Genomic DNA, 22,377 nt, shown 5'->3' with positions numbered 1-22,377 from the left:
GGATTAAAGGGGACTCAAATCCTGCAATCACAAGCTCCACATCCATTATTGAAATGCAAAATATATATTGTTTATTCATATGCAAAAATGTAAAAACTTAGCTGAAATACAAATTCAGAAGACTAAGTAGGGAGGCTACCATTTAATATTGCCCGTTATACTAATCATATACACTCAATATTTAATTTGGTCCTTAACTATTTGATAGATAACAAGAAGTGAAGAATCAGCCCAGTGATGTGTTGTACGTGATCGGCACGCCACATGCCCGATAGGATGTTCTGTACACTCACTACAAAATAAACAGAGATACAAAACGCAGGGACATATTAATTATACTTCCTTCTGTTCAGTGTTGAAAAATAACACATTCAATGAGTAAAAGCCAACTATGTCCTTAAAATATGAGATGTGCTCCAATTTATTTTACTGTAACTGAGTGCCTTAAACTCTGTAGTTGCGTGCATCTACATCTCTGAAAAGTTGCTAGGAAACAAAACCGCAATGAGCGCTTTAGTTAACATCTAAAGGAAGGAAACTATAGCTAGCAAAGAAGAAGGCTATTTTGAGGAGATCATGGTTTAGATAAAAAAAATACAGGCAGGAAAATAAATGAAGATAACGGTGGAGAAGAAACCCTCATTTACTTAATCTGTTTAATAATGATGGCAAAGGGGGAAAACATGAAGAACAAATAAAAGACTGCCATTGAAGAAAAAGTTTATTTCAGTTTCTTTGTCCTTGGTATTTGTTATGTCCCTCCTAAAACAGATGTTTTGTCGTGTTGTTCTTCCTCAAACCTTTTCTTAGTGTGAACCTACACACTGCCTGAGTCACCGATGCACCACAGCATGACAAAGGCAAAAGAGAGGAGAGCCGTCCCTAGGAGGTCTCCGAGGGCTGTGAGGTACGGTATGGAGTAACTGTCGGGGTCTTTACCCCTTCGCCATAGACAGTGGACCATACAGTCGGCTACACACAGCAGGGAAAAGACCTAAGACACAGACCCGAGTGATATTGTGAAACAGTGAGGATGTATGCAAATTACAAAAATACCAGGTGTCTGACTCACCTGAATCAGACAAGCAGACAAAAAGGCGACAGTCAGGAGAGGACTGGGCAAAGTCTGGCCTCCTTTCATCAGGTGAATAGCGTGTAAGAAGATGAGCTGACCAGGGATCACCAAAAGAAGCAGAACCTGAGCAGATCGATGGTTTGCTCCTGCCATGACAAAGCTGAACATCAGAGTGTGTGTGTGTGTGTGTGTGTGTGTGTGTGTGTGTGTGTGTGTGTGTGTGTGTGTGTGTGTGTGTGTGTGTGTGTGTGTGTGTGTGTGTGTGTGTGTGTGTGTGTGTGTGTGTGTGTGTGTGTGTGTGTGTGAGGGGCTTTCATCTTCATTTAAATGGACTGACCATTTCAACTTTACCTGAACCAAAGAAAGTGCGGCAAGGGCTGTAGCAGCCTTTACGGTCTTCGGGGACCTCTCCAGGTGAGTAATTCAAATGCAAATTAGTAGAAATACGACTAGACTGTATGGAGACGAGGTTCCCTCCAATACCTGAATAGAAAAGAGAAGTTGGAGGGAATTCATCAGACTTCACACAGTTAGAGCCCCAAACGATGCACACTTGAAACTTGAGACTTGAAAACAGACTTTTGTTGGAATTTGATTTGTTTAAGTAAGCCAGCACTATCAAATATATTCAATGTTTTAAGTACATATATGAGACTTATGTAACAGAACTAGTATTAATAGTTTGAGTTAATTATTTCACATATAACTTGTTTGAAATGAGCTCAAGAGCCTATCTACAAGAAATTACAACATTAATTCCAACGTTAATGAAGGAAAGAGTCTAAAAATAGAACAGAGCAGATTTCATCATTATACAATTATACCATTATCTCCAAGGCAACAGAGAAAACTTTTGCTCAAAGATTAAACTATATTAGACTCTATATTGCATTGAACCGTTTCTAGGGATTTTGTCAAACATCTTTGGGACATCAGTAACTGCAAATTACAGAATAGACTAAGTGTTGGAGCAGTACCATGACTAAACAGGGATTCTCCAACTTTACATACAGGTTTTACAATTGTGTTCAAAGCCCATTTTACCAATGCTTTTTTTTCACACAAAACATATCCAATCAACTGGCTGACCGCTAGTTTCTTATGTGTTTTCACTGCAACTATTAACAGGGTCTTGAAGTGGGGGCGTGACAATGAATCTAGTGGAGAGTCTGGAGGTGATTGGGAGAACGGTTAGGCCAGGTATTGTATGTAGCATCGAGAAAAAAGCTAAATGCTCAAAACTTTTGTAGCCTAAGGATTGTGGTGGAAAAAAATCTATCTATCCTATCTGTTAATCTCCCGAGATGAGTCTCAATGAGCGTTGAAATAAAGATCAAATGACAATTGAGTGTCTATTTTGTATTTTATTCTTTCAAGAAGAGGCATAGGTTTACAGAGTCACACAGAGTCTGCAAAGGAATGCACTAAAGAAAGAGGCTTCACTCTGCTATATAAGCTCTAACAAACATGCCTGAGATTTCCATTACAGGATTCATCCATGACCATTAACTTAAATATTCAAACTCACCATTTATGACTGGAGCATAAACTATAATTCCTGCCAGGTTCGGATTTGACACAGTCTTGTCCAGAATAAGTCCTCCAATACTAAAAGAGAGACAGCCAAAAGAAACCAACATAAATGAAAGGCCTAGACCTTTCAATGCCAAGGCAACATTTTAAAAACTAATAATCAAATTAATTTCTTAATTTCAAAATCCACCCCACACTTAAATGTAGAATGTGCTACATGTGCTTGCTATCTGAAAAAGACTGCAATGAGAACCTGCTGATGACCATTGCTGTAATGATTGGTTCCCAGCCTGTGCGGAGCAGGATGTGACTGGCTGGATGTTTGGAGGAGATGACCACCCAAAGAGGAATTAGGCATAAAAATAACAGATCCACCAGGTACAACACGTAGGGATACAGGTCTGCAAAGAAAAAAAGCCTTCATATAACCTTTATTTTCAAACAGGTGTCTGATCTTTATGGATGTGTTAGTTCCAGAGTACCATCTGTTGGCCAAAATAAAAATTACATGACCTCTGACTCGAATATGCTTGTCTCTCTTTACCTATAAGGGAGTAGAACCACTGACTGAAGCAGGCCAGCAAGGCAAGAGTGATGAGATCCCCAAAGCTGGCAGCCATTGGTGTGGCCACGTTGTCAGGGTTGATTCCCATTCGCTTGGCGCCAATGATCACTCCCACCATAATAACGCCTAGAGAGTGTTAAAGACAAGGTTATGATCTTAATCTATAAGGTGACATGGGATCCCGCCTGACGGCATTCATTCTGTTGGAAAGATCAGATAAACTTAATTATGTATAAAGCTGAATGAAAGAATGGCTCTTGAGTCTTGAGTTCAGTAGAATCTTATTATCGAGAAAATAAAGGCGATGTAGGGGCAAAAAGAAAAGGAAAGTGGAGCTCAGAAGTATGGCTTTGTAGGGTTGTTGCTGGGAGCAGAAATAATAAATAAGAACTAATTAATATCGTGATATGCAACTATTATAATAAGTCAGTTATGATTTATAACCCCATACATAAGTATAGAAGAATGATGGTACCACCATTAGTTTAACTAACAGAATTGAACAAAGAATACATTTTGGACGCCACCTTTATAAATTAAATATTTATTAGACTAACTACATAACTGAACTATTAAACAGAAAATAAATGAATAAATGAGAAAATAAACAACATGAATGGAATAAATGAAGTATATGATGATAAAGATAAACCACAAATAAATGAAAAGGATTGCGACCAGGTAGAATCAGTGACTCATATCATTGATCGATTAAGTAGCTTTGTCAATTGACCTTTTACATTAAATTTGTGTGATTTATGCAACATTCAGCAGCGGAAAGATTGAGAAGCACCAGGGAAGATTGTGAAGCACCTTCCTATTAGTTTAATTTAAATTTAAATGTAGATATTAAAGGTTTAAGCTATTTCTATTTAAGATTATTTTATAGGTGACTTAAATTTATTTGGCCTAGGAGCATCAAACTCATTTACTTCTGGAAATGGTTTTGTTTCACCTGGAGGCTCTGATGGGCAGATTGGAAGTAAAGCTGCATGCAGTTGCGACTGTTCCTCTGAAGGCCTCTGCATCATGATGGATTATGGTTGTTGAATCGCACTCTTCCATCTCTCGCTCGATTCGGCTTTCTCTGATATATTCGGAACTTGGTCGTCTCCTTCGTTGAGGTGTGACTTGAACCGTTCTACCCCGTCTCCCTTTCTCAGCAGGATGCTAAGCACTTATCACCTCCCTTCATAGCAGCAGGGGTCATTGTGGCACCTTTGCCAGTTTAAAAGTCTTTCATGTCAGAGTCTCTTTCTTTTAGACTCTGTTGCTCTCAATAGTTGCAGGCATAAATCTTCAGCACTTTGGTGCATCGCAGGTCAGAGATGCATGGCACATTAGATGGCACAGGAGGGCCGTAATTTACAGACCAGGAACCAAATACCAGAGAAAAGGCGAAACCGGCAGAGCAACGAGGAAGAGTTCTGGCGTGCAGGATTCAGAGTTATTGATCATAGTTATGGTATTTTAGAAACCAGGTTCTGGAAGGGACTTCTTCAGATTATCGCTTCTCAGATCGGCTGGAGGTCCTCTCAGACTGTGGAGAGGTTCCTGCTCACTTTACAGAATTAACACGAGCTACTTAAAAAGTTGTTTTAATTCTTCCACATCTGAAGTCGGTGCTATCTCAGCTGCAGAATGATACCAAATAGTCTGCTATAAATCACTGAATAAAACCTGATCAATTAAAGACAGAATTGATTAAATAATTACACAACATATACATAGTTATCATGTAACAGACAGACCTATGTAGATACAGTACCAGTCAAAAGTTTGGACACACCTTCTCATTCAACTACTTTGAAGAATCTAAAATATAAAACATATTCTGGTTTGTTGAGCATTTGTTTGTTTACCACACAATTCCATATGTGTTCCTTCATAGTTTGGATGTCTTCAATATTAATCTACAATGTAGAAAAAAAATGAAAAAGAAAGAAAGAAAAACCATTGAATGTCCAACCTTTTGACTGGTACTGTATACACGAATGGGTACCTATATGCATAATAAATGAATGGATAACTTTAATCTCAACATTTATGTACCCAAGAAAACGGGGAGAAAGAACATTCCTCCTCTGTTGTCCTGTGCTGTGGTTGAAAGAGGTTTATATGGCAGGAAACTAAAACAATTGTAAACAGAGTTGGCTATCAACAAATTAACTACACATAACTTTTATAAACTCAGATGTTTTAATATTTATTATGACATACAGGGACTTACTACAACTAGGACTAGCATATCAAGGAAAGGTGTCTTTAAGTTGTTCAACTATTGGATGCTTAGTTATGTCCTCAGTAATGTGGATGCTCATAAAACCCAGAAAGGTGGGGTAATGCTCTGGTTTATACTCTGGTTTATGCTCTTAGATGCTTGTTTAAGAAAGGAGATGCACTTATGACTTCTGGTGACTAGTAGTTCTCTTGAATACCTATGTTGAATACATTTATTGTAAGTCGCTTTGGATAAAAGCGTCTGCTAAATGACTGTAATGTAATGTAATGTAATGTAATAAAACATTAAATGACCCCAAGTCTTATCTTGACATAGTCCAGCGAGTCCAACCACTTACTGCCCTGTTAGAGCAGTTCCTGAAGGAAGTTTATAAGTTCAGATTGTCTCATAGACACTTAAGTTTATAATGTCTTGGTGGATGTCCACTACAGCTTGTATATGCAGCCCATAATGATACCGCGCTACACATCTGCCTCTGTTGCACTGAGGTTAGTCAAAATCAGTTTGTGCTTAAATTAATTGTGGGGTGATCAGAAGCTGTCTGCAACCAAAAGTGGTAAACCCAATGCAGAAATGATTTAATTGTCCTAGTTGCACCATACCACAGTCTCTCCTACAGCTCTATAAAAATGTTCTAACATGGAGACCAACTTACTTACTTAAAAAAAAGTTCATGAGAATTGCAGTTTTACTTAGTCTTTCTGTGTGTTTGGTTTGTCTGTTTTGGGCTGCTGTAGAAACATGATGTTGCAACATGGTTTACTCTGTGAAGAGGACCCGCTCCATACTTATATGAATGGCTCATTCTAAGCTAACGAAAATACAACAATTCTTAGTTTCAGGTGATTTTACACTAATGAAAACATTGTTTTAAGTATTATACTAAATGTCTGCCTATAGATCCCATATAATAGCAACACACTGGCCCTTTAAGCTTAATTGATTCCTGAGGTCAAGGGCGAAGCAGAGAGATATAATGGTGATGTGGGTAGGAATGTGATGCACCTGTATAAAGACAGCTGTTCAAGGGAATGGTTGTGTCGTTACCTTGCAGCAATGAAGCCATGAAGGCAGTTGAAACACTGGTTGAACACAGGAGCATCACATGGTGTAAGGGCATCTTTCCTTCTGCCATCCAGCCCAGCAAAGTGGCCATCAAAGAGGCTAACAGGCCGAGCACGGTGGCTTGAAGCTGTAAAATGAGGGTGGTAGTGAGAAATATCCAGAATGTCATGATATATCACAACAAAATTATGCAGATACTGGTAATGATACAGAAATGGTTCATTAGAAGATAAAATAGTAGCAATCAATCACACAGTTTCTTTTTCCAAAAATGAAAATAATGTACCTGCTTTAGCGCCAGGTTCCCAACGATCAACAACCACTTTTCTCTGGCAGGTTCCATTTTTCCTGCATTCACCTGACAACATCAAATATGGATTAACTCATTAAAAACTGGGCAAACTCAATGTGCTGATGGCTGAGGTTGTGATAAATATTGTCACCACGTCACCCAAAAAGTCACTAATATTTGGAATAATTTGTACTCCTCCTATTGAATCCACTATAACGTGGATAATAATAAAGTATTTTAAATAAAAATAAATTGTTAAGTTGCTTGTGGCCAATAAAGACAAATGCATCTGATTCTTTATATTGTTAGTGTACGTATGTACGTTATTCAAGAAAGCACAAAACTGATCACAGAATGATAATAACCTCACATATTGCTTTTGGGGAAAACATAAAACATACATTTTTATATCAGATAAGCATACAAACATTTAAATTAGAAATTAAACTTAAAGTAATTAATTGATAACTTGATAAATTAAGAAATTAACCATTCAAATCACTTGTTTCTTTTTAGTTCCAGCAGTGACCTCGAAAAAACAGTGACCTTAATGGACAAATATGATGTTAATCTTTATTATTCTTACTGAAGAGAACTTCTTTGAAACACACTCAAGTTCATTGGCTCCTACTGAATGTGAAAATCTTTAAAAACTAGACATGAATACATAGATGAATTGTACTTTACATACTATTGAGCAACTGGTCACTGTAGTATTTATCAAATGGGACTAAAAGAGGAGTAAATAGTGCATTTTTTGGGACTATTTTCACCTGCAGATGAATCCACACTTTAAACCCATTGGAGCAGTAACGGCACCAGAACAAGATTTACTCTGTAGTGTATTTTATCATATTCTGCTATACCTTGTTGTAATGAGGCCATGAAGTTGTTGCATGCTGTGTGATGTTGAGAGTCAGGGTTCTTAGGAGCTGCCCTAATAATGACCTTGTGACTAACAATTGGCATGACAACCTTGTTTATGGTGATGTTTACACAGATGGAAGGTTCTAGGTTCTCAGGAACGTATTTCAAAAGGTGTATGTTTCAAGGTGTCTGAATGATGTATGTACTGCTCAACATGTTTTCTGCCTTTTTGCACATTGAGGGGATGCACAACACAGATATAAGTTCAGACTGAAGGCTGAGAGCCTCAGTCCATGCTGAATCTCTGTATGGGCTCCGTTCTGCGCAGAATGACGGACCATGACATCTTCCTTCATCCTTTGATATCAAATTATATACTACGACTCAAAATAAATTACAATTACCATTTTTGTCATTATGAAGGAACATATAACTCAGTGCAACAGTGTTTGTTTCTAAATTATGATAATATTTGATCATTATATTCTCTTCTTTCCAGATAATTATTTGAATCATTGGACTATCGTAAGCATCATTGTGTTCTGCAGGATATTGAGCTGTGAGTTGATCTGCTGCCGTGATCTTCACAGCTCTGTGAGGAGTTTCACACAAGGTCAGAAAACTCATGATGCAAGAGGCAAAAATATAATTCTGAGAAAGAGGTTGAAGTTGCCTAGTCAATAAATGTTCCATGTTATTCACTTTCCTTCTAACCCTGTTGTCTATCTCTGACAATATCACTGCATTCACTGCATTGTCATAAGTGTTATTTTATATTCTGCGCAACGCCTCATGATATTTCTTTGTATTTATGTACAGTATATACTATGAATAGATTACAGACATGAGGTCACTTTTTGTGTACATCATTGTATGCCTGTGATTGGATTAAATTGCTGGCTTGTGTGCACATGTCTGTGTGTGTTTGTGTGTTAACAAGTGCACACACTCACAGCAGTAGAGAGTCTTGAGGCCAGAGTCATTTCTAGGTTCCCCTTCATGCCTAACACTGCAGGGACAAGGATGAAGATCTCTGTGATTTCCTGGAACACGTCCCAGTTCTGCTTCGAAAACACATTCATAAACTAAATATAGTAGATGAACCCCCGGTCAACAACAACAACAACAACATAACAAACACACAATAAATCATCTTTGTTTTCAGCCAAGGTGATGCTCACTTGAAAAAAACACACCAACTTTGACATTCAAATTAGTTGTTTTTGTTTATTTTTATATTTTCAGCTCTGTAAATGGTAAACCACCTCATTTTCCTCCTCGGCTTTATTTGCTTTCTCACCTGAACCACCTCAAGCAGCATCCCAGCAGAGACGGTCCCGAGGCCGGAGAGCACAAACGGCACCAGGATCTGAAGCACCATAGAACAGACGGACTCAGCCGGTGCAGCGGAGCCACCTGCATCCTTTGCTCTCATGGATCCACTGATCCTGGACCTACCATACAGTTGATTTGGGAGCAGAAAGTCTGTCTCCTGTGGCTCATAATGGAGACTGGTGTTGGCTGGTGAAATATTCCCATTAGAGCTAAAAGTTTGTGGACTTCCATAGTTTTGAGATGGGGACAGGTTGGACCCGTACTGTTGGCTGGTGCCTCTGCCCACAAAGTCACTGGGGGACGGTTGCTCATCTTGTGACCTTGGGACAACCATGGTGAAAAGCTGTCTGGATGATATTCCTGCTTCTCTGGATCCAGTGAAACAGTGTGACACCTACACTGGTCACAAACAGTTGGCCTAAAAGGAAAATGAGAAACACCATAAAGAAATATAGAATTGGTGGATGCAGTCAAAAGCTCAGCATTTAGTTATGAAGCAAACAATTCTTGTTTAATGATATAACTTATTTCACTATTGAGACATCCAGTGTGCAACTTCAGCTTGTAGAGAGCTTGGCTGTTGCAGAGTCATCTGATGGCACAGATTGCCTGCATTATCATTCTTCATGCTTGTTTCCCATCAGCAACACTGAGGCTGTGTTGTCTGACATTGACAATGCTCTTCATTTGAAATTCCTAAGAGATGACCAGGTACTAAACAGCTGAGGTTATGGAGATGTGAGCAAGGCATTGTACAAAATATATAACCTCCTTTTACCCAATCTGCAAAAAATGGCATATCAGCAAACACGCTTTTCAACAGTGTGTCAAAATGAATCAATAATACGGTTGAAGAGGCTTGAAAAAATGTAGAGTTAATATAATATGTTTGGAAGTTAGGAAACTGAAACTTTGATGAAGAAACAACATTTTATTATGTTAATTATTCATAGTCAAGCTAATTGTAATCACCGAACCCTAAAAATGATCAGAAATGTTACAAGCACCACACTGTTTTAAGCGAAAAAGGTATTAAATCATTCAAGCATAGTAATGTTATCTATAAGGAGTCCTGTACCCGTAGATATGCAGATGCATAAGGGTATCTAAAGGAAAGCATGCTTCATCAAATAAACACTGTATAATTAAGGTATTTCTACAGTTAGGCACTAATCAGCTCCAAGAACATGATCAAAGGGTTAAGTACAAAATAAGAACTTAAGAGAAAGTTGAAATTCTCAGATCAAATCAATTTGTGATGCTGACTTTCTATTTGTGTGTCTCCGTCTCTCCACCATGTCTGCTTACACCGGTACTGCTACCATCAATGTGTCAACTTCTATACATGTATTACACAACATATGGTCAATTGTTAGGAATAGAATAGTAGAATAAATAAAAAAGTGCCTTACCCTTAATGCGAAACCATAGCAGAAGAAGGCATCTATTCTCACACTCCACTGCCGACCTTGACTCTTCCTTGTGGACTCTGTCGTCCTCTGAATGGTGGGCCAAGTCTTCAGTGTGACAATACCCTGACTCCCCCTTACACACACACACACACACACACACACACACACACACACACACACACACACACACACACACACACACACACACACACACACACACACTACACACACACACACAAACACACATGTGCCTTCACACACCACATGACTCCCTCATCGCCTCTATCGTATCTAGTGCATGCATATTCAAATACAGTGGGCAGTGGTATAAGACAGGCAGCAGGATACACACGCATACTTGACAGTTATTTGTTAAGAGCTGTCCAATGCTGGCCTGTGACCATAAAGTATTATAGTCTAGTTGTTATGGATGTTGTTGCATCACATGTTTTGGTTATTTTTATGGGGACATATACCAAACCATCCATCCATCCATCCATCTATCCAGCCAGACAGCCACATATCTATCAATCATCCATCCACCTAACAAACTCCATTTCCCATGAGCACTAGCGATCACTGACAAAATCATGAGACCCATCATGGGACCGTGAAAACCCACTCTTTAACAGCAGTGTTTTGGGTTCCTAATGCTGGCAGTATGGCGGTAGAAACCATCGCACCAGACTGGGAGTTTGACCGTTTTGACGACGGTTCCCAAAGTAAGTACAGTCCCGACACAGCGGGGAAACACAGCGACGTGCTAAACTACATTAGCATCCAATGCTACACTGCTAGCAGGCTGCCTGGAAACTAGGCACCGTCTACTTGCTGGCACGGAACTAATCCTACTGTCATATGGATACATTTAACATTATTTCACTTTATTCTCTTTAATTGAACATCTGGCGGAACCAGCCACGTTGTAATGTAAAGGATACATTCGTCAAATGAAGCGACAGCAAAGTTAGCTCACGTCAATCACTGTCATCGGTCACATCGCTACAGCTGATCAGTGTGACAGTAGCTCATAGTTAAAGCTTCACAAACAGCAGACTGTTACCCTAAAACTCCTTTCATTAAAGCAGATAACATGGACATTGGTATTGTTGTTATTTAAGTGTGTCAAGTCTCATGCAGATACTATTCCCAGCAGAAACCAAATGGGGTTGGATATTGATTTTGTGTCTATTTTATAATTGATAAAGAGAGTACCACTTTTTGTTTCCAAGATTTTAGCATAAAATAGAATGGGCCTGGCTCCGTTAACAAGCTGTTTACATCAGGGTCAGTGTTCATCTTGCAGCATCAGCCCTGCTGAAGTGTCTTTGATCAAACCCTCCATTCTGCAGAAATACACACAGAGGTTCAGCTGAAGAACTACAGCAAGTTTCTGGAGGAGTACACCTCTCAGCTGAGGGGTATTGAGGAGGCTCTGGATGACTCCATCGGAGATGTGTGGGACTTTACACTGGACCCCATCGCCCTGAAGGTAAAACACCAAACACTAGTGGCTGTACATCAACCTGAAGAGACTGACATTATTTTTACACAATAAACATTTGTGCAACTTCCTTCCCAATACTTTTTGTTCTCTTTCAGCTTCTCCCATACGAGCAGTCGTCCTTATTGGAGTTAATTAAAACAGACAACAAGGTAGGGTAATTAAAGGCAAACTGAATGTGTCATTTTCCTGTCTCATATCCATTATTTCTCTTTTTTCATAATGTGTTTTATATTGTGTTGTGTGCAGGTTCTGAACAAAGTCATCACAGTTTATGCTGCTCTCTGTAGTGAAGTGAAGAAGCTTAAGTATGAGGTACGCATGGTCAAAATATGTTAGTTTATCTTTCAACTCTTGCTTAAAAGTGCCTTGTGGAGTTTATAGGATGTTATTGTGTGTATCATTGAGGTCTAACAGATGTGATGAATGCATTCCCTTCTAAAGCTTTTTTAACAGTATTTAAATCCAGCATTGTTTACATCCATGTTTGCTAGCTTGCAGTCCACATTGTTGCATTTCTTGGCGTGTTCCTGCTACTTGTTGATCAGTGGAATAATGTGACACCATTGGTAGGACTGTGTATCGAGATAAACAAAACAGGAATCTAATCATAGAAAAACAGCTACATATCGCTTCTAGGTTCAAATTAATCTCTCCAGGGTAAAGAGATGTTAATACCCCTTGTTTTTGTTGTGCCCTGAGGTGCAAATTCTGATTCTGTGTCCTGATTTTATATTCCTCTGCAGGCGGAAACCAAGTTCTACAATGGATTATTGTACTATGGAGAGGGAGGTAATCGGTCAAATATTTATTTACTTTCATTCTTGGTTTGCCCTTAGTGGCACACAGTCATTCTGGATCAACTGATAAGAAATAACGACGTATATGCGCATTTATGTTACAGTGTCTGACACCAGCGTTGTTGAAGGAGAGTCCCAGATTCAAATGGGCAGATTTGTCTCATTCCTTCAGGTAGGCAATGAGAACATTCTGTCAAATCGTACTGCATTTTGTGGAAATCCCAATCAACATCTTCTTTCTTTGCTCTTTGGCAGGAACTGTCCTGTTTTGTGTCAAGATGTTATGAAGTGGTGGTCAACATTGTTCATCAGCTGGCTGCCCTCTACAACAGCAACAAGTAATGTTACACAGTGAATGTACTGTTCTTGTTGGCTTGGCTTGAATACTCATGTTTTCAAAAGAGCTTTTGTGCTCTTCATGCAGACAAAACAGTTACAGGCTGCACTTTTGAATTAAGTACTTCTTGCATGTTTGTCTCTCTTACAACTGTAACAAAATGGACAAAATCATTTCTCCTCTCATATCTCAGGGGTACAACAAAAATCATTGAGTCATCAGGTGTCCATTTCCAGGTGGGTTTTAAGATTTGGTTAATTTTAGTCATGACTTCAATCTCCAATCTTTATCTCATCTATCTAAATATTGCCTACCGTGTCTGTTTTGTGTTTCCTCTGCAGGTAGTGTACGAACACCTTGGGGAGTTGTTGGTGGTTCTGCTAACACTCGATGAGATAATGGAAAATCACGGGACACTAAAAGATCACTGGAAGATGTATAAAAGGTCAACACATAGACACACACACACACACACACACACACACACACACACACACACACACACACACACACACACTATTGCAACCATTGAGATAAAGGAAAAGCTCAATTCCAGAAATTGTATTTAAGTTTGACCTAGACAGATATTTTGTATTAAACCCTACTTTTTTTGCATTTATAACTTATTTCCTCAGTTTAAACCAGATATTGTTTTATTATCTATTTCAACATAAGTGCTTTAATATATACATCATTTACAGCCTATATTCAAATCACAGTCTGTACACATACAACATCCTCTGTCAAGGGACCATCACACCAGTACAGGAAATACTCACTCAAGTCTTCTGTCATGGCATCCTCTTATTGCAGGTTGTTGAAATCTGTGCACCATAACCCGGGGAAATTTTCAATTCCTGAAGAGAAGCTGAAACCATTTGAGAAGCTCCTGCTAAAGCTTGAGGGACAGATACTGGATGGCATGATATTTCAGGTGACTTCCCTTCTTTCAGGCCTTTATCATGTTGTGGAATTCATTTTCTGAGGTAGAAGTGTTTGCTGAAAAGTCAGAGTTTAGTTTTGTGCCAATATGTAAACAGAGATCAGTTAGGTCATTTTAGACTGAATACTTGAGTAAATATATTCAGTTCATGTCCTCTGAGCACCATTAACCTCAGGATTTTTACAACTGTGTGATAGGCCTGTGTGGAGCAGAGATTCGACGATCCAGGGAAAGGAGTAGCTGTCGCCAAAAACAGTGCCTTTGCCGAGGAGTTTGCCTTCAACATTCGCACCATATTCACCAATGTTGAGTCCAAAATTGGTCAGTTTCTCTTCTCAGGATCGACTAGTTTGCTCTTTGCTGCAACTTTAAGGGATTTATGTCTGTGTGTTCGTGTTGTTTTCAGGTGAACCTTCAGAGATTGACCAGAGGGATAAGTATGCCTGCGTCTGTGGTCTCTTTGTGCTTCACTTTCACATCTTCAGGGGTGTCGACAAAAAGTTCTACAAGGCGCTGCTTGACATCTGTAAAAAGGTAGCTCTTGGCCTGCCTCCTTTCTCTATTGAGCCCTAACCTCAACCTTATTTATTTTTTTAATCATCTTGTGACAGTGGAAACATCTCAATCACCTGTGTTTGTGTGCGCCTTCTCCTTCAGGTTCCAGCTGTCACTCTGACTGCAAACATCATCTGGTTTCCTGACACGTTCCTCATTGCTAAGGTCCCTGCTGCAGCAAAACTGATGGATAAGAAGAGTCTACAGGCGATCAGAGCGCAGAGAGACACCTACCTGCAGCAAAGAGCTCTGACACTAACAAAGTCAGTGGGGCCAAAGATCAGACACGTTTACTCTGTTTAATTCCGAATTTTAGATTTGTAGAATCTGATGGTTTCCGTTATCTCTTTTCTTCAGGGATGTGCAGTCCTACTACGTGTTTGTAACTTCCTGGATGATGAAGATGGAGTCCATCTTGTCCACGGAGCATAAGAGTGACAAGTTGGCAGAAGACCTGAACAGCAGGTGTAATGTGTTTGTACAGGTAAGGATAGACAATGTTATCTCCTAAAGAGGCTCAGCAGGACTACAGAGCAGGACATTGGACTACAAAGACCAGCTCATCCCATCCCATTGTATTCACATTTTTCCAATACGACTTCAAATCCAATTGTAAATGCTCCTAAGATGCATTGATTATGCTTTTCTAGAAGATATATATATATATAATGTCTTTACTAAAGGTTCCCTCTGTCTTTCCTGTTCCTCACAGGGCATCCTGTATGCATACAGCATCAGCACCATTATCAAAACTACCATGAACATGTACATGTCGATGCAGCGGCCCATGACCAAGACCTCCGTCAAAGCTCTGTGTCGACTGGTGGAATTGCTCAAGGTGCGTGTGTGTGTGTGTGTCTGTCTTTAGGTGCTTTTGAGTGTCTTTTACTTTTCACCAGTTCATTTTCTGTTTTAATAAAATGAATAAGGTCATGTGATGTTTCTCTCCCACTCAGGCTGTGGAGCACATGTTTCACAGGCGGTCTATGGTTGTAGCAGACTCTGTTTTTCATATCACTCAGCAGCTGGAGTCACAGGCCCTCAACGCCATCGGTGTCGCCAAGGTAAATACAAACACACATGATATGAATATTGGTATTCACCGGAGGAGTTTATGTAGCGACATAAGTGAAATATTTGTATTTTTCAAATTAACTTTCCCTGCAGAAAAGGGTGATCTCTGATAAGAAGTATAGCGAGCAGAGGCTGGATGTGCTGTCGTCTTTGGTTCTGGCAGAAAATGCTCTGAGTGGACCCAGCACAAAGGAACGACGCCTGGTGGTTTCTCTGGCGCTGTGTGTCGGCACTCAGCTGGTACGTTGGGAGAAGTTTGTTGTTGATGGGATGCTTTTGTTTCAATTGATTCTCAGCTTAACATTGAAATCTCTCTCTGTCATGTAGAAAACGTTCAAAGATGAGGAGCTTCTTCCACTGCAGCTCATGTTGAAGAAGCTGGATCTGATCAGTGAGCTGAGTGAGCGGTGGGATTGTTTTTCTTCTTTTGATCATGTTGAACAAAATGTCCAAGTGCTAATTTGCTAGTCAGTGCATGAGACAATCTGTCTTTGCTCCGTCTGCCAAGAGCTGGCAAAGTAACCCTCCAGGCAGCAAAGAAAAATTCCAGAAGTTCAGATGCTGCTGCTTTTCCAACCAGCTTTCAACATCTCATGTAAAAGACAGCCAGTTGTTGTGCTTTGATGTCTCAAAGGCAAAGAGCTTGCTCAGTAGTTTTGAGAACAGGCTAAGACCAAACACTTTATACAACCAAATCATTAAGATGCTGACATCTCAACTACATATTCATCACTTTGGCATGGGACTGTCATCTAGTATCTGTTGAACCAAATTTTTAATTGCATCTGACATTTGGATGCTAAAGTTGGACCAGAACTTTCATGAAATTCTTGGCACAAATCCTTTTATATAAGCAATTTGATGTTTTCTGTGTGTCTTTTGACATACGACTCCTTTCCTTTATTCCTCAGGGTCAAGCTGCAGTGTGACTGTAGTTTCCTTTACTGGCACCGAGCTGTGTTTCCCATCTACCTAGATGATGTATATGATCACGCTGTGGACGCAGCACGAATACATGTAAGCAGACTGGACTGATCACACGCACTCTTTCTTTAACCCTGTTTGAGAGGATCACATTCTCAATTTAAGGGGAAACTTGCATTGCTGAATGAGTTTTGGAAGTTTGGATTTTCTGCTTTACCAGACACCTGGAAGCCTGGATATCTTCTAATTTGTATAAGCTGCTGTCTATTTGTTTAAAGTTTGCTTTTAAATGTTACCTGTTTCCCTTCTGCTTGTGTCTGATCGGCTGCTCCGGTGCTCTGCCTTCCTGGATAACAACTGTGATCTGCCGGAGCAGTACATGTTTAGTGCACTGAGGGACAGTGTGCCCTCCATGTTGCACGCCAAACACATGGAATCATGTGACCAGCTACTGGAGAGCTACGACAAGGAAATCATGGACGTGTTCAACGAGGTGAGAACAGATGAAAAAGAGAAGCCAGATGAAATTAGGATTAAAGTTAGAGGCAGAAACAGGGATGGTGTACAAGTGTCGGGACATTTGATTTGAATCATTTTGTACAAATCAAAGAGTATTGCAGTCACATCCTTCACATTCTAACTCTTGTAGCACCTACTGGACAAGCTGTGTAAGGAGATTGAGAAGGACCTGCGTCTCTCCGTCCACACCCATCTGAAGCTGGATGACAGGAACCCTTTCAAAGTTGGCATGAAGGACCTGGCCCACTTCTTCTCCCTCAAACCCATCCGATTCTTCAACCGCTTCATCCTTATCAAAGGTGATGGAAAGACTGTGTCCATACATGCACATGTTTCTTTGCCATTTTCTAATAGCATCTACTGCACTTATATGAACTATCAATCATGTGTCCCATTTTTTTTATCATTTTATTTATGTAAAATTGAATTTAATATAACTTTGGCTGAGCTGTGCATCCTCTGGGTGCTGTTAGTGTTTAAATGTGCTTATCTGTGTGATATCTCACCAGTGATCTTTGTATGGTAGGAGGAAGTGAAGCCGGGTCATGTCATTATAACACTGTGTACTGGGAAATGCTGACACCTGCTGGAAAACTGCAAGACAATGCTGAGGGTGTAACTAACAAGACTATTTGTCTTTGACTATTTTTTTCATGCAGCCTATGTGACCCACTACCTGGATAAAACGTTCTACAACCTAACCACTGTCGCTCTGCATGACTGGGCCACCTACAGTGAGATGAGAAACCTCGCCACTCAGCGCTATGGACTTACGATGACGGAGGCACACTTGCCCAGTCAGACCCTGGAGCAGGTCTGTTTGGTTGCACCGTACACATCACGACATAGGTGGAGTTTTTGATCAAAGAAGTGACGGTGATCGATAGATGGTTGGTTGTAATTGGATCCCCGGTGTGTTTCCTCATCAGGGTCTGGACGTTCTGGAGATCATGAGGAACATTCACGTTTTTGTCTCACGCTACCTTTACAACCTCAACAACCAGGTAAGACATGTCGCCTCCATATTCAGCTTCTATCTCTTGATCTAAGCAGTTGTTTGCGCATTATATACAGTTTTTGCTTTCCCACAGATCTTCGTAGAGAAGGCCAGTAACAACAAGCACTTGAACACCATCAACATCCGACACATCGCCAACTCCATCCGGACCCACGGCACAGGCATTATGAACACCACGGTGAGTTTACAGGGAAGGCAGTGGTGCGTGTTTTAGTCCCTTTCCATCTGTACCTTTTCTTTCAGATCTGTGTGTATCAAGGGGTTTGCCTCGCCTGTTGCACATCTTCTCTCTTCTTTCATCAGGTGAATTTCACCTACCAGTTCCTGCGGAAGAAGTTTTACATCTTCAGTCAATTCATGTACGACGAACACATCAAGTCCAGACTCATCAAGGACATTCGCTTCTTCAGAGAAACAAAGGACCAGTCTGATCAGAAGGTAAGAAAAAGGCTCAGTGCCTCTCCAAATGTATTCATTTTACAACACTGATTACACAAACAAAGCACAATGGACAGATGGTTGGAACTTTTTTAGAAAATGTTGTGCTTTAGTTTTCATATTAACAGGCACAGACTTTCAGTAAAGCCAGCCACTGCTGCCACCCTGCGCTTTCATATCACTTGGCGAAATAACATGTCTCCCTGCCACCAGCTCTTGTTCAGCTATAGTGTTCCACGTTTTTGTTGTAGTATCCATTTGAGCGAGCGGAGAAGTTTAACCGCGGCATCAGGAAGCTGGGCATTACTCCTGATGGACAGAGCTACCTGGACCAGTTCAGGCAGCTCATCAGCCAGATTGGTAAGAAAAACACATAAAGGCTGATCAGTTCATGGCATTTAATCTTAGAAATGTAACATCAGGTGCACGCAAATCCAAACCAACACCAATGTTACCCTTTTTTGTTTCAGGTAACGCCATGGGCTATGTGCGTATGATCCGCTCTGGAGGCCTTCACTGTTGCAGCAGTGCCATCAGGTAAAAGAGAGTTGTTCTGTGCTGGATGTGTATATTTGTGCTCCCATGTGCTGCTAATATACAGGTCTTGGGCTGAATGCTTCAGAGAAAGCCTCTGGAATGCCTGATTAACTGGATACATAATTATTATTTTATGTAAATATTGGGTTTAATTAAAAGTCCACTGAAGTGTTTTCTGTCACATCTCACTGGTATGGTTTTGTGTCTGTTTCATCTGCAGGTTCGTCCCCGACCTGGAGGATATCGTCAACTTTGAGGAGCTGGTGAAAGAGGAGGGACTGTCAGAAGAGACCCAGAAAGCTGCTAGGTAGGGACATTGAAAGCCCTGCATTTTCATTTTTCTAAACAATGATTTGCATTGGGGAGATGTGGGGTTAATCTAAGTCCAGCTTTAGCTCCAGTAAGTTTAACACTAGAAATCAGTTTTGTCTTAATATATCAGTCATGCCCCCAAACAACTGTGTTTAAGTCGTGTCTACGGTTAAACAAAGGTCGAGATATTTTCTGTGTATTTCCATTTTTCCTCCTGCAGAGGGCACCACAGCTTTAAAAATTAGAAAAGAAAACATTACTTTTTATTTATGCTTTTCTTCTTAAATGTTTGGTCATTTCCAGTGTCCTAGATTCAGTGTTGGGAGATCTGACCAGCAACTCTGCCGAGGGCACTGAGTACTTCAAGATGCTGGTGGCTGTGTTTGCACCTGAGTTTCGCAGTGCCAAGAATATGCACCTGAGGAACTTCTACATGATTGTACCCCCACTGGTCAGTGTCAATACCTCTCATTTGTTTCTATGCTACCACCTGTCACGCTCTTTTCTCTATGCAGTGTTTCATTTTTATATTCATCATAAGTCTTTAAGTAATTTATGCACAACAAATCTCCCCCATAGACGGTGAATTTTGTGGAGCACTCCATCAGCTGCAAAGAGAAACTCAACAAGAAGAACAAAACCGGAGCTGCTTTTACAGATGATGGCTTTGCTATGGGTGAGTATGTAACATCAGCTCATTGCTCTACACCAGTGCTGCTTTTCGGCTTTTGACTAACTTACACTCTGTTCCCACTGTTGCAGGTGTGGCGTACATTCTGAAGCTGCTGGACCAGTATCTGGAGTTTGACTCGCTGCACTGGTTCCAGGCCGTCAGGGATAAGTACAAGAAAGAGATGAATGCCGTGGTGAAGGAGCAGAGTGTCCAGTCTGCCGGCCAGGATGAAAAGTTGCTGCAAACTATGAACCTCACTCAAAAGAGGCTGGATATCTACCTACAGGTACAGTTCTGATCTGACTAAGTTAGGACTCAAAGTAAAAATACAAACTTTGATGAACATTGCAGCAATTTGGAGCTAATGGGTTTTAGAACCCTGCGTTGCACCTTTTTCTTTCATTTCAAGCAGTATTTTTGCCTCGCGTCTCTTCCTCCGCATCTGACGACCTCTGATGTAGAATAAATGTTCACTCTGACCTCTTTTGTCTTTCTATTACTTCAGGAGTTTGAGCTGCTCCACTTCTCGTTAAGCAGCGCCCGGATCTTCTTCAGAGCAGACAAGACTGCAGCCGAGGAGACTCAGGAGAAGAAAGATAGAGGTTAGGTGATGATTAATGGAGTCTTTTAATTATGCAAAACCACTGGCACACCCAACCTGTTCTACAGGCATTTTGTAGATCATTTTTCATAGAAAGATAGTACCCTGATTAATGAAGGATGAGGTCGTTGTGTCTCTATCCTCCTTTAGATCTCAGAAATAACTCACTTGCCATTCATTATATAGACAATGGATTCATTTTTTATTTAATATTTAATATTTGGTCATTATTGCTTTTATATAGATATTTTATATATATTTATATTTACACCTATATTCACTACTCTTTCACTATTCTTATCTGTCCAGCTTTGTTGTCCTTGTCCCTAGCGTTGTCTATTTCTATTCTGTATACATGCATTGTGAGAGGTGCATGCATACTTCGCCAATAAAGCTGATTCCATATCTGATTCTTTTCAACAGAAGCCAAAGCAGGTCCTTCAGATGGCTCAACCCTCACCGAACCTGCCTCAAAGTGACCCTCACTGTGAGATCAGCGGGTCAGCGTTCATAACTTGAGCACTGTAAACTAAGGGGAGAATGCTAGAAGAGTAAGTGTGAGGAGAAGATCTCAATCAGCGGACTGCACTGAACAGACAATTGAAGGATATCGTCTCTTTATACGTCGCATGACAAAACAATCATCTTCAAAAGAGAAAGAATGTGTACTTCAAGTGCTACTGCAGGAAGTTTCTTTTTTGTTTCCATTCTACAGAAACATTACATCTCCACAACTTAGAAGTGGCAATATCTAATAAAGTTCATTTGGATCTGTAGCATTGACGCAAGCGACTGCAATTTGAAATGATCAGGTGGTCTAACTAGTGTAATGTAAAATTCAACGCTTTCCTCTGCCACGCTGCCTTTTAATACTTGTACTTTCAGTCTGGATGGACTGGATTAGTTTTCTACAGTAGGAGCCTCAGCTGTGCGTGTCCTCTGCCAATCAGACAAAATCATTGACGATTTGCATTTGTGTTTTGTTTTCAATTATTTGCTACATCTTTGTTTGTGTCCAATGTACTCATTGTGATTGATTGTCTATGGCCTTTAATGGCAGCTGTTTTAAATGCCTGTGTAAATAATAGCAAAGTAATGAGGACTCTTGAGAATGTTTTCAATGTATAATCTTCTCATGTTCATGTGCCATATTTATCTAATGCTGTTTTTGTTTTCTCCATTTTATACATTGTATAAGTTATGGAGTGTATGTGCCTTTCTAAACTGTGGATGAACTGTTTTGACTACCTAATTAATTTAGAGATAATGCATCTAAACACAAGATTCTAGTTCTATGGGTGTAGCGTAGTACAAAAGTGTCTATTTCTCTGCAGCACTGGAAATGTATCATTACATTTTTTTTTCTCCTAATTTTGTATCTATCAACATGTGGTACATGTGGAGATGAGGCCAGATATTGGTCAAAATGACATTCCATGAATCGACTTGCTTGAAGAGAAAGTTATGTAAAGTCTTTGAAGACTAATAAAACTTGCACTTTCAACATAATTTAATGTCTCTCCATCATCAGGTGTAATGAGATCCTTCAAACTGAGAATTGAGATACTGCAAAAGGTTTTAAGGCACAGATTACATGCTCAACATGAACAACATGTTAAGTACCCGCAGCTCTACTGCTGCCAGAAGCTGTAGCAGGTCTCCACCATTCATGTAGTAAAGGTAGAACAACAGGTCTTCACCATATCGTGCCAGTTTAAATGCAGCCAACTGGAGGCAGGACAGCGAAGAATAAGAA

At 40.1% G+C, this 22,377-nt stretch overlaps 2 protein-coding genes across 2 annotated transcripts; one reads left to right on the top strand and one right to left on the bottom strand.

Annotated features, from left to right (window-relative positions):
• Positions 1-817: 817 nt before the first annotated feature.
• Positions 818-9,308, bottom strand: slc41a2a (solute carrier family 41 member 2a). The gene is made up of 10 exons (XM_054620364.1): positions 8,940-9,308; positions 8,593-8,700; positions 6,767-6,838; positions 6,463-6,607; positions 3,153-3,299; positions 2,862-3,009; positions 2,604-2,683; positions 1,427-1,558; positions 1,073-1,221; positions 818-994 (listed from the first exon to the last, which is right to left on the bottom strand). The coding sequence occupies exons 1-10, from the start codon at positions 9,306-9,308 to the stop codon at positions 818-820; spliced, it is 1,527 nt and encodes a 508-aa protein (XP_054476339.1).
• A 1,647-nt stretch (positions 9,309-10,955) lies between these two features.
• On the top strand, positions 10,956-22,117 carry washc4 (WASH complex subunit 4). The gene is made up of 33 exons (XM_054619553.1): positions 10,956-11,108; positions 11,739-11,878; positions 11,989-12,042; positions 12,140-12,205; positions 12,637-12,682; positions 12,795-12,862; positions 12,946-13,028; positions 13,221-13,263; positions 13,369-13,472; positions 13,841-13,961; positions 14,168-14,291; positions 14,377-14,504; positions 14,628-14,788; positions 14,883-15,009; positions 15,238-15,363; positions 15,482-15,589; positions 15,693-15,839; positions 15,927-16,006; positions 16,511-16,616; positions 16,900-17,016; positions 17,173-17,341; positions 17,702-17,856; positions 17,972-18,046; positions 18,134-18,238; positions 18,364-18,498; positions 18,750-18,858; positions 18,969-19,035; positions 19,256-19,342; positions 19,651-19,798; positions 19,927-20,023; positions 20,110-20,306; positions 20,526-20,622; positions 21,045-22,117. Exons 1-33 carry the CDS (start codon positions 11,048-11,050, stop codon positions 21,098-21,100), a joined length of 3,507 nt encoding a protein of 1,168 aa, XP_054475528.1. The 5' UTR covers positions 10,956-11,047; the 3' UTR covers positions 21,101-22,117.
• The last annotated feature ends 260 nt before the right edge of the window (positions 22,118-22,377 follow it).

Source organism: Anoplopoma fimbria, chromosome 19 (assembly GCF_027596085.1).
Source record: "Anoplopoma fimbria isolate UVic2021 breed Golden Eagle Sablefish chromosome 19, Afim_UVic_2022, whole genome shotgun sequence".
Taxonomy (NCBI): Eukaryota; Metazoa; Chordata; class Actinopteri; order Perciformes; family Anoplopomatidae; genus Anoplopoma; species Anoplopoma fimbria.
This window is presented reverse-complemented; position numbering and strand designations above follow the sequence as displayed.

What these genes read in the sequence shown, in the direction of transcription:
- washc4 (XM_054619553.1), top strand. Translation starts at nt 11,048, where the DNA reads ATGGCGGTAGAAACCATCGCACCAGACTGGGAGTTTGACCGTTTTGAC. An exon ending in TGCTTGACATCTGTAAAAAG is followed by an intron (nt 14,505 to 14,627) that starts GTAGCTCTTGGC and finishes CTTCTCCTTCAG; the next exon opens with GTTCCAGCTGTCACTCTGAC. An exon ending in TGTTGCAGCAGTGCCATCAG is followed by an intron (nt 19,036 to 19,255) that starts GTAAAAGAGAGT and finishes TTTCATCTGCAG; the next exon opens with GTTCGTCCCCGACCTGGAGG.
- slc41a2a (XM_054620364.1), bottom strand. Translation starts at nt 9,308, where the DNA reads ATGGTTGTCCCAAGGTCACAAGATGAGCAACCGTCCCCCAGTGACTTT. An exon ending in ACAGCAATGGTCATCAGCAG is followed by an intron (nt 2,684 to 2,861) that starts GTTCTCATTGCA and finishes TCTCTCTTTTAG; the next exon opens with TATTGGAGGACTTATTCTGG. An exon ending in TGTCTGCTTGTCTGATTCAG is followed by an intron (nt 995 to 1,072) that starts GTGAGTCAGACA and finishes TCTGTGTCTTAG; the next exon opens with GTCTTTTCCCTGCTGTGTGT.